The sequence below is a fragment of the Bos grunniens genome, chromosome 13, assembly GCF_055505025.1.
Source record: "Bos grunniens cultivar Pamir isolate PY7600 chromosome 13, Bosgru_T2T1.0, whole genome shotgun sequence".
Classification (NCBI taxonomy): Eukaryota; Metazoa; Chordata; class Mammalia; order Artiodactyla; family Bovidae; genus Bos; species Bos grunniens.
In genome coordinates, this window is record NC_141177.1 from 53703125 (window position 1) to 53718436 (window position 15312).

At 44.5% G+C, this 15312-nt stretch overlaps 1 protein-coding gene across 4 annotated transcripts in view; it reads left to right on the forward strand.

Annotated features, from left to right (window-relative positions):
• The window catches only part of FAM171A1 (family with sequence similarity 171 member A1), a 134001-nt gene that overhangs the window by 76918 nt on the left and 41771 nt on the right, over positions 1 to 15312 (forward strand). For all 4 annotated transcript variants that reach the window (XM_086334223.1, XM_086334224.1, XM_086334221.1 and 1 more), the window contains 2 exons: positions 1362 to 1589; positions 7777 to 7869. In XM_086334223.1, coding sequence (XP_086190349.1) covers positions 7827 to 7869 — 43 coding nt within the window. In that variant the 5' untranslated portion in view covers positions 1362 to 1589; positions 7777 to 7826. The remainder of the gene's footprint in view (positions 1 to 1361; positions 1590 to 7776; positions 7870 to 15312) is intronic.

Sequence of the window (15312 nt, forward strand, 5' to 3'; positions counted from 1 at the left end):
ACAAGATTATGTAAATCGTCCGTGTGCAACACCACAAAGCACCTTCCCACTTGTCCTGTTGTAGAGGGTTTCTGCTATGAGAGTATAAATTCATTTATAACTGGGGACAAGTAAGACCAGCTCCATAAGAAAGCAAATGTGTGCTGAGAATCTGCATTAAGATAACACTGATAAGATTGGCAGGAATCAACTAGATATGCTTTGTAATGCCATATGCCTGATTTTCTTGATGTTGATTTTATCCCTCTTTTGGCAGTAGTTTTCTCCTCCTATAGTAGGGAGTAACCAGGTTCAGTTTTTGTAGCACTTTTTTCTCTGCAAGGTTTTTGAGAGATTTATTTGGTGCAGACCTCATGTAACTCCTGGGTCTAGGGTTCTTTAGCTATTCCTTATGGTCATCTAGCCAAAAAATGCATTAACTGTGTGATACCAACCGAGCCCTTGAACACTTTAATCAGTAGGAATCAGGAAGAGAAATTCAGTCAAGATTTTTTGGGAAGGCTGCAGCACGAGGGATCCAACAAAACCAAGTAATAGGTGCTTTTCCTCCCTCCCAAGGGAGGAGGTTCCTTAAATGGAGTAACAACTGGGGCGGGTCCATGGTCTGGGCAGGACACATTGCTTAGATAGTCTGCCCACCCCCTTGGTGGTACTGTGTGCAGGGACTACTTTTCAGTCATGTCTTCATGATTACCAGCACAGCGACCCTGAGCTGTACACATCCATGTTCATCACAGACTGTTGAACAATTTTGCTGCAAATCACAATTTTGCTGCAAACCTTAGTGCCTGCAGGGCCCTTGTGTAGCAGCCTGAGCTTTGCTTAGGCTGTGTTTACCAGCAACCCTGGGCAGGATCAGAAAGCGTGGTATTTGTTGCACAGTGTCTTAAAGGAATAGAGATATTTCTCTTAATTATTATTGTTGGGGGCAGGGGGCCGCCAGGAGGAGCCAGGAGGAAAGGAGTTTGTTATAGGCAGTGGTTTTGAAGAAGATAAGGAATCATGTAAAGTAAAAAAGAATTGCTAAGAAGAGAATGTTTCTGGTTAAAATGATTTATATTTTAGATGCAGATCTAGAATTTTTTTTTCTAATTAAAAACATTGTTTTGGCTGCACCTTATAGAATATGGGATCTTAGTTCCCCGACCAGGGATCAAACTTGTGCACTCTTCATTGGATACAGGAAGTCTTAACCATTGGACGCACGAAGTCTTAACCATTGGACCACCAGAAAAGTCCCCAGTCTAGATTTTCTAAGCATATCCCATGAATACTTGCTACCTCCCTTCGCTGTTACTACAGAATCGCTGTTGGAGTTCCCCAGTTAATAACCGTTCTCTGTTGCTCTGTCCTTCTTCCAGAGGTCACCCTGAAGGTCCACATCAGTGATGCCAGCACCCATCAGCCTGTCCCTGACGCGCTCATTGAGATTTTCACCAACCAGGTCTCCATTGCCTCTGGTACCTCGGGGACAGATGGCGTCGCCTTCATCAAATTCCAGTATAAGCTGGGCAGTCAGCTGATTGTCACGGCCACAAAGCATGCCTACGTGCCAAACTCTGCCCCCTGGAAGCCCATCCGGTTACCTGGTAAGGTGGTCTTTACCTTTCTCTAAAACAGGGCATATAATCAGGCTAGGGGTGGAGTCAGACACAGAAATGACTTTGTAAGTGTTAAGTCAGACAATTAGGAAAATACATGTGCATTCTCTGCCCTAGTTTTTGGTGCTTCTTATGTGCAGGGAAGGTGGAATCTGGTGTGAAGCTAGCTGGGCTCCACAATGCTATTTGTACAATGGAAACAAAGCCTTTTCTACTCATTTCTCCACTGTTCCATTCTGTACACGATGGGTCATAACCAGCCAGTGGCATTGGGACAGTGCTCTGAAATGGGGCTTCCTCATCTCACTTTAGCATCTGAGAGCAAGGCTGCCAAAAGGTGGGCCTGATGGCCAGACTGTCTTTCTCTGGCCACCTTCTTACCTGCTCAGGAAAAGCCCTCCTGGTGCTCCTCCACTCTCAATACTCCATTCCACTTCTAGCGCGTCTAATCACCAAATGTGTCATGGTGTTTCCACACATCCAGCAATGTGTCGCCGAGTCTGCAACCCCAGCTGGTACTTGCTAGCTTACCAGTTTATTGTAAAGGTTATTAAAGGACCAGCCAGATGAAGACATGTGTAGGCCAAGGTCTGTGGGAAGAGGCGTGGAGCCTCCATCCCTGGCCAGCTGTACCACCTCCTAGCACCTCTGGTGCTCACCAACCAAGAGGCTCACCCGACCCCATCCTCTTGGGTTTTATGGAAACTTCATCATGTGGGCATAACTGATTAAAGCATTAGCCATTAGTGATTGATTCAACCTCCAGCCACTCTCTCCTCCCTGGAGGTCAGGGGGAGAGGACGGTGAGACTGAGAGATTCCAGCCTCTAGTCACACGGTTTCCCCTGGCAACCAGTTCCCCTTCTTAGGTTATCGTGAAGCTTTCCTAAAAGTCATTATATTAACTGAAACTCCCATTGAAAGCCCCATTCATTTGATACGAATAACAAAAGATTCCTTTATTGCCCATATCACTTAGGAAATTCCAAGGGTTTTAGGAGCTGTGAGCCAGAAATGAGACCCAGACCAAATATATATTACGTATTATAAATCACAATATTGCATGACCTTTCACCCCTGCAAAGCAGTTGGCCTACCACCAGGGGCAAGGATGGAGCCTGACGTGAGTTCAGCTGGGGATGGGGTAGGTGGGAGCACAGATGGTGCCCACTCTGTCCCTTTACTTCAGACTCCATCTAGTGCCTGGACCACATTATCTGCCAGCACATTTGTTGCCAGGGTAATGGGGGGAGGATGGACTTTGGAAACCAGATGACCTGGGTTCTGGCTCCAAATCTATGCTTGAGCCCCTCCAGCTTTGATGCCAGTCTCTGCAAAATGGAGCTGATACCACCTTGTAGAGCAGTTCTGAGTAAAAAGTATTTAAAGTAGGTGCACTCACTTACAGGGTCTAAAACATGGTCGGTGCTCAATAAATGCGTAGCACCTGACACAGTGCCTGGTGCAAGGCCAGTATTCATGCTCACCTCTGCACCACGGGACCTGCCTCACCATGGTTCCCACTGCCTCTGGGGCCCATGGAAGCTAAGTGCGGCTATGCCTGTCTCATCCAGCCCCAGCACCTACCCTCATCCACAAAATTCTCTTTAGTTCAGTTTATACCTGTCAAATGCCTACTATATGTCAGACACTGCCCTGGCCACTGAGAATACAAGTCTAGAGACTCAGGACTTGCTTCTGGGAGGTTTATCCATTAGTTATGAAGTCAGCCACAGAAGCCAGTTCCTCCTGATGGGATCAATACTCTGATAGATTTATGTGCAGATGGGGATGCTGGGGAGGACAGGTCCACCAGCCTACATGAGCAAATGAAGGAGTTTCCTGGGGAGGCTGAGAGGGCAGCTGAGTCTTGAGGATGAATAGATATTAGCATCAGAAGATGCTTGTAAAAATATACAGATTCCAGGACTCACCCATTTGACTGTACAGATTGACCAAGGAATCTGGATTTTAATAAACAGTTCCTACTCCCGTCTAGTCAAGGCTATGGTTTTTCCAGTGGTCATGTATGGATGTGAGAGTTGGACTGTGAAGAAAGCTGAGTGCTGAAGAATTGATGCTTTTGAACTGTGGTGTTGGAGAAGACTCTTGAGAGTCCCTTGGACTGCAAGGAGATCCAACCAATCCATCCTAAAGGAGATCAGTCCTGGGTGTTCATTGGAAGGACTGATGCTAAAGCTGAAACTCCAATACTTTGGCCACCTCATGTGAAGAGTTGACTCATTGGAAAAGACTCTGATGCTGGGAGGGATTGGGGGCAGGAGGAGAAAGGGATGACAGAGGATGAGATGGCTGGAGGGCATCACCGACTCGATGGACATGAGTTTGAGTGAACTCCGGGAGTTGGTGATGGACAGTGAGGCCTGGCGTGCTGCAATTCATGAGGTCACAAAGAGTCGGACACAACTGAGTGACTGAACTGAACTGAACTCCCCACAATAACCCCCATCCCCCAGGTATTTATGGATAAAAATGTTGACTGTAATTTGGGACCACTGCTTTGAGAGCTATGGAAAGTGGGTTGGAAATAGGTACAATTGAGGAAATCCTTTAGGAACATTTTAGAGAAAAGGAGATAAACCTGAGGAATATTTAGCAGGCAGAATTCAGAAAGCCTTGGAGAATGGATGGGAGAGATACAAGGGAAAGAAAGTTGACTGAATGTGAGTTGAATCTCAAGTTTCTGACTGGTGATGGAGTGGATAGAATAACAGATGGGTGATGGGCCACCTTGTGGTTCCCTAAGGTTGACTGAAAGAAATCCCTTACTCCTTCCCTGTTTATATCCCTGTCCCCAAGCTTGGGGCTCCTACAAAAGTGGGTGGAGGTGGGGGTGGAGGTGCAGGAGATGGGAAGGAAAAGAATGAGTGTTGGGGTCATAGTCAATGACGAATATAGCATAGATTGGATTTAAGCTGCCTGTGGAACACCAAGCATGTTCAGCCTTTAGTTTCCACTTTGTGGCTATTATGACTGATGTTGCTATGAACTTTCATGTACAAGTGTTTGTGTGAACACATATTCTCAGTTCTCCTGGGCATGTGCCTGGGAGTGGTGTTCCTGGGTCACACGGTGACTCTTTGTTTAACGTTTGGAGGAACTCTGGATTGTTTTCCCAGCACCAAGGTCCATCCTTATCTTTGTCAGGGCACTTTGTCACATTCTGCTTGTCGTGTAGCTATTGGTTGTGTGTCTTAGCCTCCATCTAATGTAGATCCCTTAAGGGCACAGACTGCCCCCAACAGTGATCTATTCTGCACATCTAGCTCTGGGCCTTATACATGATGGCAGCTAAATAAATGGACTGTGTAGAAAGAGGGGTCATGTCCATGGCCAACCCCTCATTGGTCCCCTCTAGCACTGTCCAGAGCCAATTGTGCTGAATATTGGATTGGCCAAAAATTAATTTGGGTTTTTCTGTAGCATCCTACCAAAAACCTGAATGAACCCAATAATTGCTCTACTTAGCATTTGATATTTCTGGCTCCTAATATTTTCCCTGAAAGTTACTTTACCTCTCTAGGCCTTACTTTCTTCCTCTTTAAATGTAGAGACTACTCTCTCAATGGGAACATGTACATTACCATATGTGAAATAGATAGCCAGTGGAAATTTGCTATATGACTCAGGGAGCTCAAACTGGTATTCTGTGACAACCTAGAGAAGTGGGATGGGATGGGAGGTGGGAGGGAAGTTCAAGAGGGAGGTAACATATGTATACCTATGGCTGATTCAATCTTCCCCATTGGCTCAGCAGGTAAAGAATCTGCCTGCAATACAGGAGACGTGAGTTCGATCCCTGGGTCAGGAAGATCCCCTGGAGAAGGAAATGGCAGCCCGCTACAGTCCACGGGGTCCCAAAGAATCAGACACGATTAAGTGGCTTGAATCTGAAGCAAATATGACATCTGTTCAATGTGAATGATGGATACACAGATACCTATGGCTGATTCATGTTAATGTATGGCAGAAACTGACATAGGAACTTAGGCCTGGATGGAGTCTAAGAGGCTTTGAACTTAAGTCTGTGAAGCGTAGAGGTGAAGGTCAGACTCCAGAGTTCAAATCCTGGCTCCAGTTACTTACCAGATTTGGGATCTTGGACAAGTTAATTCCTTATCTATAAACCTGTCTCCTTACCTGTCAAAGGGGCATGTTAATAATACCTCTTTCAGAGAGCTGTTTTCAAAGTTAAATAAATTATCCAAATTAAACCACCTAGAATAAAGTCTGACATGTCAGTGAGGGTTCAGTAATGTTAGTGATTATTGTTATTCCATACTACATTGATTTGGGTTTTTTCTTCAATTCATGTTCTACCCAGAAGCATGTAGGTTTTTCTCCCTGGCCACACCCTGAAGCATGCAGGATCTTAATTCCTCAACCAGGGATAGAATCCAGACCCTGGCAGTGAAAGCACTGAGTCCTAACTACTGTTCAGCCAGGGAATTCCCAAGAAACATGTAGGCTTTGTGAATTTTTAGGTTGGAAGTCGAGGTCTACTTAAAATTAAACAAGAATTTTAAGTAGCACAAGTTCTGTCATCTTGTGTTCAGCTGCTTCAGTCTTGTCCGACTCTTTGTGATCCCATGGACTGTAGCTCGCCAGGCTCCTCTCTCCATGGAATTTTCCAGGCAAGAATACTGGAGTGGGTTGCCAATTCCTACTCCAAGGGATCTTTCCCACCCAGGGATTGAACTGGCATCTGTTACATCTCCTGCATTGGCAGGTGGATTCTTTACCATTAGTGCCACCTGCAAAGTGTCATCTTATTAGTTCCCAAAATACAGAGGAAAAAAAATTTTATCATGAGGTACCCATTAACCTAAGCACACTTGTGAGTCTTTTTTAATGTTAATATCCAATATTTTACATACATACACTGTGTGCATTGTAGCTTTATTAGATTCCTAATGTGAAGAGGTTCAGATACTTTACTAAGAACTTCTAAAGAATAGAAAATATGTAGTTAACTGTTGTAGGCTAAGCAGTTGTTATATGAGAGACTGCAGGACTCATGGAGTTTTGAAAGACTTTTGCTAACAATACTTAAAGGACAAACTTTCCTTTCTCTCTGTTTATGATAATTCTGACACTTAGTAAGTGGGTTTTCTTCTCAAACCAACCAGTTCTCCTCCTCTCTGGATACCAACTGGATGTCTTACAATTCAGTTCCATTCTGACAGTTGTTCAGTCACTCAGTTGTGTCCAACTCTTTGAGACCCCCTAGACTATAGCACGCCAGGCTTCCCTGTCTTTCACCATCTCCTGGAGCTTGCTTAAACTCATGTCCATTGAGTGGTGATGCCATCCAACCATCTCACCCTCTGTCATACCCTTGTCCTCTTGCCTTCAATCTTTCCCAACATCAGGGTCTGACAATAGCTGTCCAAAATTAGCCCAAATGCTACCGATTAAGGACTCAGTCCCATGAGACTGTCCTCTAATTCAGACACAAGCCCTAAGTGGTCATCTGTACTTCTGACCAATCAGCTATAAATCAGAGGTTCCCATGCATCCCTCCCTTTCTTTCACTATAATGACTCCCAGAACTCAGAAAAACAATGACTTACATTTGCTGGTTTATAACAAGTATCATAATGGGTGCAGATGAACAGCCACATGAAGAGGTGCAACAGGGTGAGATCCAGAAGGGTCCTCGCCATGGGAGCTTCTATCCCTGTGGAGCTGAGGTGCACCACCCTCCTAGCACATAAATGTACTCACCAGCTTGAAGTTCCCCAAAGCCTATACCTTTGGGACTCTCATGGCAGCTTCATCAATTATGGCAGGTGTGATCAATCATGAACTGAGCTTTCCACCCCATCTATTCTCTCTGGATGATGGGAAGTGAGCCTGAAAGTTCCAAGATTCTTATCATGGTTTGATCTTTTTGGTGACCAGTCTGCATACAGGAGGCCACCCTGAGTCTCCTCATCAGATCAGAAAGATACTCTGGTGACTCAGGAATTTGAGCCAGGAACCAGAGGTAGAGAAAAGATATATATTTATTATTATGTCACATTACTAAAAAATCAATGTTGTTGATTGATTTGAACCCAGAGAATCCAAAGAATGCAGAGTACTTAAAAAATTGGCATGGGCACTTTGATTTAGAAATCAGAATTTCCTCATATCCATCTTTGTTTCTGCAGTATTTTCTTCACTAAGCCTGGGCCTGCTTCCAGAACGATCCGCTACCCTGATGGTGTATGAAGATGTTGTCCAGATAGTCTCAGGATTCCAAGGTATGTCTGATACTTAAAAAGAGGAGTGATGGTAACTTTGGGGCCAACTGTTAAAATATGAGGAATGGGTAGTCAGGTAGTGATGGCCACGAGCATGTCCACAGCTGGACATAATGGCTCTAGTCCCTACAAGTGCATGGACACATTGGCATTTCGGTGAAACTGTTGGCTGTGGCCTTGTTTGTTACCAACCCAGCCTTGAAGTGCAGAGGGGTAAGAAGAGGCTCTGCCCTCTTTCACACCATGTCCCTCTCTTCTTCAAAGGTGAGAAAATTCATCCCAGAGTCAGAATCCAGACCCTGCCTGGGCCTCAGTGACCAATGGATAGGGTCACTCTGAAAAGTTTCATAAGCATTTGAGTATATAGAGTTTCAGGGGATTTTGTTTGTTTTTAATTTTTTTGGCTAGGCCTTGTGGCTTGTGAGATCTTAGTTGCCTGACCAGGGGTTGAACCCACACCCCCTGCAGTGGAAATGCAAGTCCTAACCACTAGACCCCCAGGAAACTCCCTAGAGTTTCAGTTTTGCAAAACAGGACAGTTCTAGAGATCTGTTGCACAACAGTGCAAATATACTTCACATTGGTGCACTGGACACATAAAACTGGTTAAATGGGGACTTGCCTGGCAGTCCAGTGGGGTTAAGACTCTATGCTCCCAATGCAGGGGACATAGATTTGATCTGTTTGGGAAACTAAGATCCCACGTAGCATGCCTCCCCCCGCCAAAAAAAACCTGGTTAAGAGAGTAATTTAATATTAGGTGTTTTTTACAATAAAAAAAATTTCTCCTCCCACCCAAAAAAGAAAACAAAAAATTCCCAGGCATTCAAGTGTGGCCTTTTTCTATCTCTTATCCCCTTGTGTTTTTAGCCCATCTCATGTGCAGTGGTGTAAATGTGACCTCACCCCTCTAACCTCTCTTCCAGAAAATCTGGTAGAGAAGGTTTGTGGAATTTGCCCTTTGTTTGGGGCTGGCATTGGAACTGGGAATCAGACTTGTGTCAAACCTTTTTTTTGCTGAGATGATTGGTTTCTTCCATCTTAGCCACCGGCCTGAGAATGATATTTCCTGTCTTTTAATGTTTCATCAGATTCTTTTTTTTTGTTTACTTTTTGTTGTTGTTCAGTCCTTAAGTCATGTCCAACTCTTTGTGACTCCATGGACTGCATAACACCAGGCTTCCCTGTCCTTTACTATCTTCTGGAGCTTGCTCAAACTCATGTCCATTGATTCAGTGATGCCATCCAACCATCTCATCCTCTGTCACCCTCTTCTCCTCTTGCCCTCCGTTCTTCCTAGCATCAGGGTCTTTTCTAGTGAATAGGCTCCTCACATCAGGTGGCCCAAATATTGGAGCTTCAGCTTCAGTATCAGTCCTTCTAATGAATATTCAGTTGATTTCCTTTAGAATAGACTTGTTTGATCTCCTTGCAGTCCAAGGGACTCTCAAGAGTCTTCTCCAGCACCACAGTTCAAAAGCATCAGTTCTTTGGTGCTCAGCCTTCTTTATGGTTCAACTCTCACATACATACATAACTACTGGAAAAACCATTTTTATTTGTGCTAAGTTGCATCAGTCGTATCCGACTCTGCAACCCCATGGACTGTAGCCCACCAGGCTCTTGTGTCCTTGGGATTCCCCAGGGAAGAATACTGGAGTGGGTTGCCATGCCCTCCTCCAGGGGATCTTCCCGACCCAGGGATTGAACCCAGTCTCCCAATCTCCTGTATTGGCAAGTGGGTTCTTTACCACTAGTGCCACCTGGGGAGCCCCCTGTTTTTCTTTGTTTTGTTTATTCCTTTATTTTAATACTATTTACACCAATCATTCTCTGCCTAACCACATCCATGTGCCATCTGCAAGTGAGGTGACTTTATTCCTTTTTTTATTGCATAGCTGTGGGAACAAACAAGGAGGTTAACATGCTGCTCTTAGATGACGTGTGTAAAGAGAAATAAGGAGAAATGTCTGGGAGCATATGTGAACTGAGTTTGGGAGAGATAACAGGAATAGATATATAGATTTTAATGTCATCTGCAGTGAGCCCTAAGTCATCTCCTGCTTTTCTCCTAAGAGACAGCAGAACTAGGCCTGAGTCCTCAGCATCCTTTCACATCAGGACCACAGTGGGGGCTGTTGGGCTTGGGACCTCCAGTTTCTCCTTAATTACCTTTTCCATTGTTGTTTCACAACTGAAGTATAATGGTTCCCCACCTCCAGTCTTATGCCAAAGAATGCTCGAACTACCGTACAATTGCACTCATCTCACATGCTAGTAAAGTAATGCTCAAAATTCTCCAAGCCAGGCTTCAGCAATATGTGAACTGTGAACTTCCAGATGTTCAAGCTGGTTTTAGAAAAGGTAGAGAAACCAGACTGCCAAAATCCGCTGGATCATTGAAAAAGCAAGAGAGTTCCAGAAGAACATCTATTTCTGCTTTATTGACTATGCCAAAGCCTTTGACTGTGTGGATCACAGTAAAGTGGAAAATTCTGAAAGAGATGGGAATACCAGACCACCTGATCAGCCTCTTGAGAAACCTATATGCAGGTCAGGAAGCAACAGTTAGAACTGGACATGGAACAACAGACTGGTTCCAAATAGGAAAAGGAGTACGTCAAGGCTGTATACTGTCACCCTGCTTATTTAACTTCTATGCAGAGTACATCATGAGAAACACTGGGCTGGAGGAAGCACAAGCTGGAATCAGATTGCTGGGAGAAATATCAATAACCTCAGATATGCAGATGATACCACCCTTATGGCAGAAAGTGAAGAGGAACTCAAAAGCCTCTTGATGAAAGTGAAAGTGGAGAGTGAAAAAGTTGGCTTAAAGCTCAAATTTGAGAAAACAAAGATCATGGCATCTGGTCCCATCACTTCATGGGAAATAGATGGGGAAACAGTGGAAACAGTGTCAGACTTTATTTTTTTGGGCTCCAAAATCACTGCAGATGATGACTGCAGCCATGAAATTAAAAGACGCTTACTCCTTGGAAGGAAAGTTATGACCAACCTAGGCAGCATATTCAAAAGCAGAGACATTACTTTGCCAACAAAGGTCCGTCTTGTCAAGGCTATGGTTTTTCCTGTGGTCATGTATGGATGTGAGAGTTGGACTATGAAGAAAGCTGAGCGCCAAAGAATTGATGCTTTTGAACTGTGGTATTGGAGAAGACTCTTGAGAGTCGTTTGGACTGCAAGAAGATCCAACCAGTCCATTCTAAAGGAGATCAGCCCCGAGTGTTCTTTGGAAGGAATGATACTAAAGCTGAAACTCCGGTGCTTTGGCCACCTCATGTGAAGAGTTGACTCATTGGAAAAGACTCTGATGCTGGGAGGGATTGGGGCAGGAGGAGAAGGGGACGCCAGAGGATGAGATGGCTGGATGACATCACTGACTCAATGGACGTGAGTTTGAGTGAACTCCGGGAGTTGGTGATGGACAGGGAGGCATGGCATGCTGCAATTCATGGGGTCGCAAAGAGTCAGACACGACTGAGAGACAGAACTAAGACATATATCTTCAGTGATTTGATATGTGTATATATTATACAGTGATCACCACCATAAGTCTACTTAACATCCATTATCACAGTTTTTTCTTGTGATGAGAACTTTTAAGATCTACTCTCTTAGCATCTGTCAAATATACAATCAGTTCAGTTCAGTTCAGCCACTCAGTCACGTCGACTCTTTGTGACCCCATGAACCACAGCACACCAGGCCAAAAGCATCAATTCTTTGGCGCTCAGCTGTCTTTATAGTCCAACTCTCAAATCCATACATGACTACTGGAAAAACCATAGCCTTGAAGCTGAAACTCTAGTACTTTGGCCACTTGATGCAAAGAGCTGACTCATTTGAAAAGACCCTGATGCTAAGAAAGATTTGAGGGCAGGAGGAGAAGGGGACGACAAAGGATGAGATGGTTGGGTGGCATCACTGACTCAATGGACATGAGTTTGGGTAAACTCCGGGAGTCAGTGATGGACAGGGAGCCCTGGCGTGCTGCAGTTCATGGGGTCACAAGGAGCTGGACTCGACTGAGCGACTGAACTGAACTGAACTGACAAGATGGACCTTTTTGGCAAAGTAAAATCTCTGCTTTTTAATATACTGTCTAGGTTAGTCAAAACTTTCCTTCCAAGGAGTAACCATTTTTTAATTTCATGTCTGCAATCACAATATGCAGTGATTTTGGAGCCCCAAAAAATAAAGTCTGACACCATTTCCACTGTTTCCCTATCTATTTGCCATGAAGTGATGGGACCTGTTGCCGTGATCTTAGTTTTTTGAATGTTGAGCTTTAAACCAACTTTTTCACTCTCCTCTTTCACTTTCATCAAGAGGCTCTTTAGTTTTTCTTCACTTTATGCCATAAGGGTGGTATCATCTGCATATCTGAGGTTATTGACATTTCTTCCGGCAATCTTGATTCCAGCTTGTGCTTCATCCAGCCCAGCATTTCTTATGATGTACTCTGCATATAAGTTAAATAAGCAGGGTGACAATATACGGCCTTGACGTACTCCTTTTCCTATTTGGAACCAGTCTGTTGTTCCATGTCCAGTTCTAACTGTTGCTTCCTGACCTGCATATAGGTTTACTCAAGAGGCAGGTTAGGTGGTCTGGTATTCCCATCTCTTTCAGAATTTTCCACAGTTTATTGTGATCCACACAGTCAAAGGCTTTGGCATAGTCAATAAAGCAGAAGTAAATTTTTATGGAACTCTTCTTGCTTTTTCGATGATCCAGCAGATGTTGGCAGTTTGATCTCTGGTTCCTCTGCCTTTTCTAAAACCAGCTTGAACATCTGGAAGTTCACAGTTCACATATTGCTGAAGCCTGGCTTGGAGAATTTTGAGCAGTACTTTACTAGCATGTGAGATGAGTGCGGTTGTGCAGTAGTTTGAGCATTCTTTGGCATTGCCTTTCTTTGGGATTGGAATGAAAACGGACCTTTTCCAGTCCTGTGGCCACTGCTGAGTTTTCCAAATTTGCTGGCATATTGAGTGCAGCACTTTCACAGCATCATCTTTTAGGATTTGAAATAGCTCAACTGGAATTCCATCACCTCCACTAGCTTTGTTCATAGTGATGCTTCCCAAGACTGACTTGACCTGTTATTTACCTGGGGCCATACTATGGTGGAGGTAGTGAAAATAATGGCGACTTCCTTCAAAAGGTCCCATGCATGCATTGCTACACTCGGTGCCCCCAACCCTGCAGCAGGCCACCGCCAACCCATGCCTCCACCAGAGACTCCCGGACACTCACAGGCAGGTCTGGGTCAGTCTCTTGTGGGGTCACTGCTCCTTTCTCCTGGGTCCTGGTACACACAGATTCTGTTTGTGCCCACCAAGAGTCTGTTTCCCCAGTCCTGTGTAAGTTCTGGCAGCTCTATGGTGGGGTTAGTGGTGACCTCCTCCTCCAAGCTTATACCATACCCGAGTCTGCTGCAGACACCAGGCCATGTATTACGTCCCCAGAACGTATTCATCTTATAACTGGAGGTTTGTGCCTTTGACCACCTTTATCTGTTCTTCTCACCCCCTGCCTCCTGCCTTTGGCAACCATTCTAATTCCACTTATAGGTGAAATCATACAATATTGTCTTTCTCTGACTGATTTATTGTCTTTCTCTGGCTGATTTCTCTGACTGATTTATTTCAGTCATAATGTCTAACATAATGTCCTCAGGGTCTATCCACGTTGACCCAAATGGCAGAATTTCCTTCTTTTTATGGCTGAATAATATTCCACTGCATATATGTGTGTGTGTGTGTATACATATACATATATACACGTACATACACTTCCCGTATCCATTCATCCATCAGTGGACACTTCCATTGTTTCTGTGTCTTGGCTTTTGTGAGTAATACTGCCATCTTTGCCTGAATAAATAACTTCTGACCCTGGGTGACTCAGCCACTCATGGCCACAGCAGAACATGCGGCTGGAGGAGTTACTTGTTTTCCGACTCTCCAAGATGGCTATTTCATCCCCTCTAACCCCCACACCACTGTTTTCTCCCATTCTGTGTTGTTGTTCGGTTGCCAGTTGTGTTCTGACTCTTTGTGAAGCCATGGGCTGCAGCACGCCAGGCTTCCCTGTCCTTCATCATTTCCCAGAGTTTGCTCAAACTCATATATCCATTGAGTCACTGATACTATCCAACTAGCTCATCTTTTGTCATCCCCTTCTCCTCCTGCCTTCAGTCTTTCCCAGCATCACAGTCTTTTCCAATGAGTCAGCTCTTTGCATCAGGTGGCCAAAGTATTGGAGCTTCAGCTTCAGCATCAGTCCTTCCAATGAATACTCAGGGTTGATTTCCTTTAGGATTGACTGGTTTGATCTCCTAGAGTAGACTAGAGATCTCCCACTCTTTAGTGGGCAAGTATTCAAGCCCATGTGTCTATGCTTAGTTGCTCAGTCATGTCCAACTCTTTGCAACCCCGCCAGGCACCTCTATCCATGGGATTTTTCCAGGTAAAAACACTGAAGTGGGTTGCCATTTCCTTTCCAGTAGATCTCCCCAACCCAAGTTCTTCTCTCTCTTCCTTTTTCTAGAATTGAACTAAGAACCCAGAAGAGGTGAGGATCTTAGCTAATGATAGAATCATGAGATGCAACAGATCTGTGATCATACCAGGCCACCTACAAGCCCAGATTCAAAGGGAACAGAAAGTATGAATCCCAAAAGGGAGCTGGCTGTAGCAGAAAGCAGCAGACTGGGGATTCATGGAGTCTTGTTAATGGCACAGCATTCAAGTGAAATTCACCAACTCCTGCCACATGGTCCCAGAGCTTCCCTAAACCCAGAACTAGGCATCCATGTGCCTTCCACACCTTCTGGCTCCAACCTTGGATTCCACCCATCCCTGCCTCCCTTATGCCCCCTTCATTCCTTATCAGTAACCAGGAAGGAGAATTAAAACAGCCCTCCAGCTGAGGGTTCTGTATCTTATCACAAAACCACCCTTCCTGCCATATCTGGCAGTATTGTCTTAGCTCCCAGACAAAACTGAAAAACCTGAAGAGTGAGGAAGGGGTCATATTCACCTTACACTCCCAGGGCCTGGCCCCATGCCCGCTTTAGTATCGGTATACAATGAGCAGTTCATTGAAAGGTTGAGTAAATGTATATTTAAAAATCCATCCAGATCCCACTGCTTTTTGTACTTCCTGTATAGATCGCTCATGCTACAGTTAATTATTTGCTTTGTCATGGCTGCTAAGAGGAGGACAGTTCATCGGTACCCACATGCACACAGACACACAGCCAGAGTATTAGAATTGCTCTCTCTCTCTCTCTAAGGAGCAAGAAGTTTGGTCATATTATAAGCCTAGGGATGTAAGACATCCAGGTAGTTTTTGTTATGATTAATTTATTCAGTCTGCTGTATCACTTCCCTCTTTTATGTAACCAGAAAC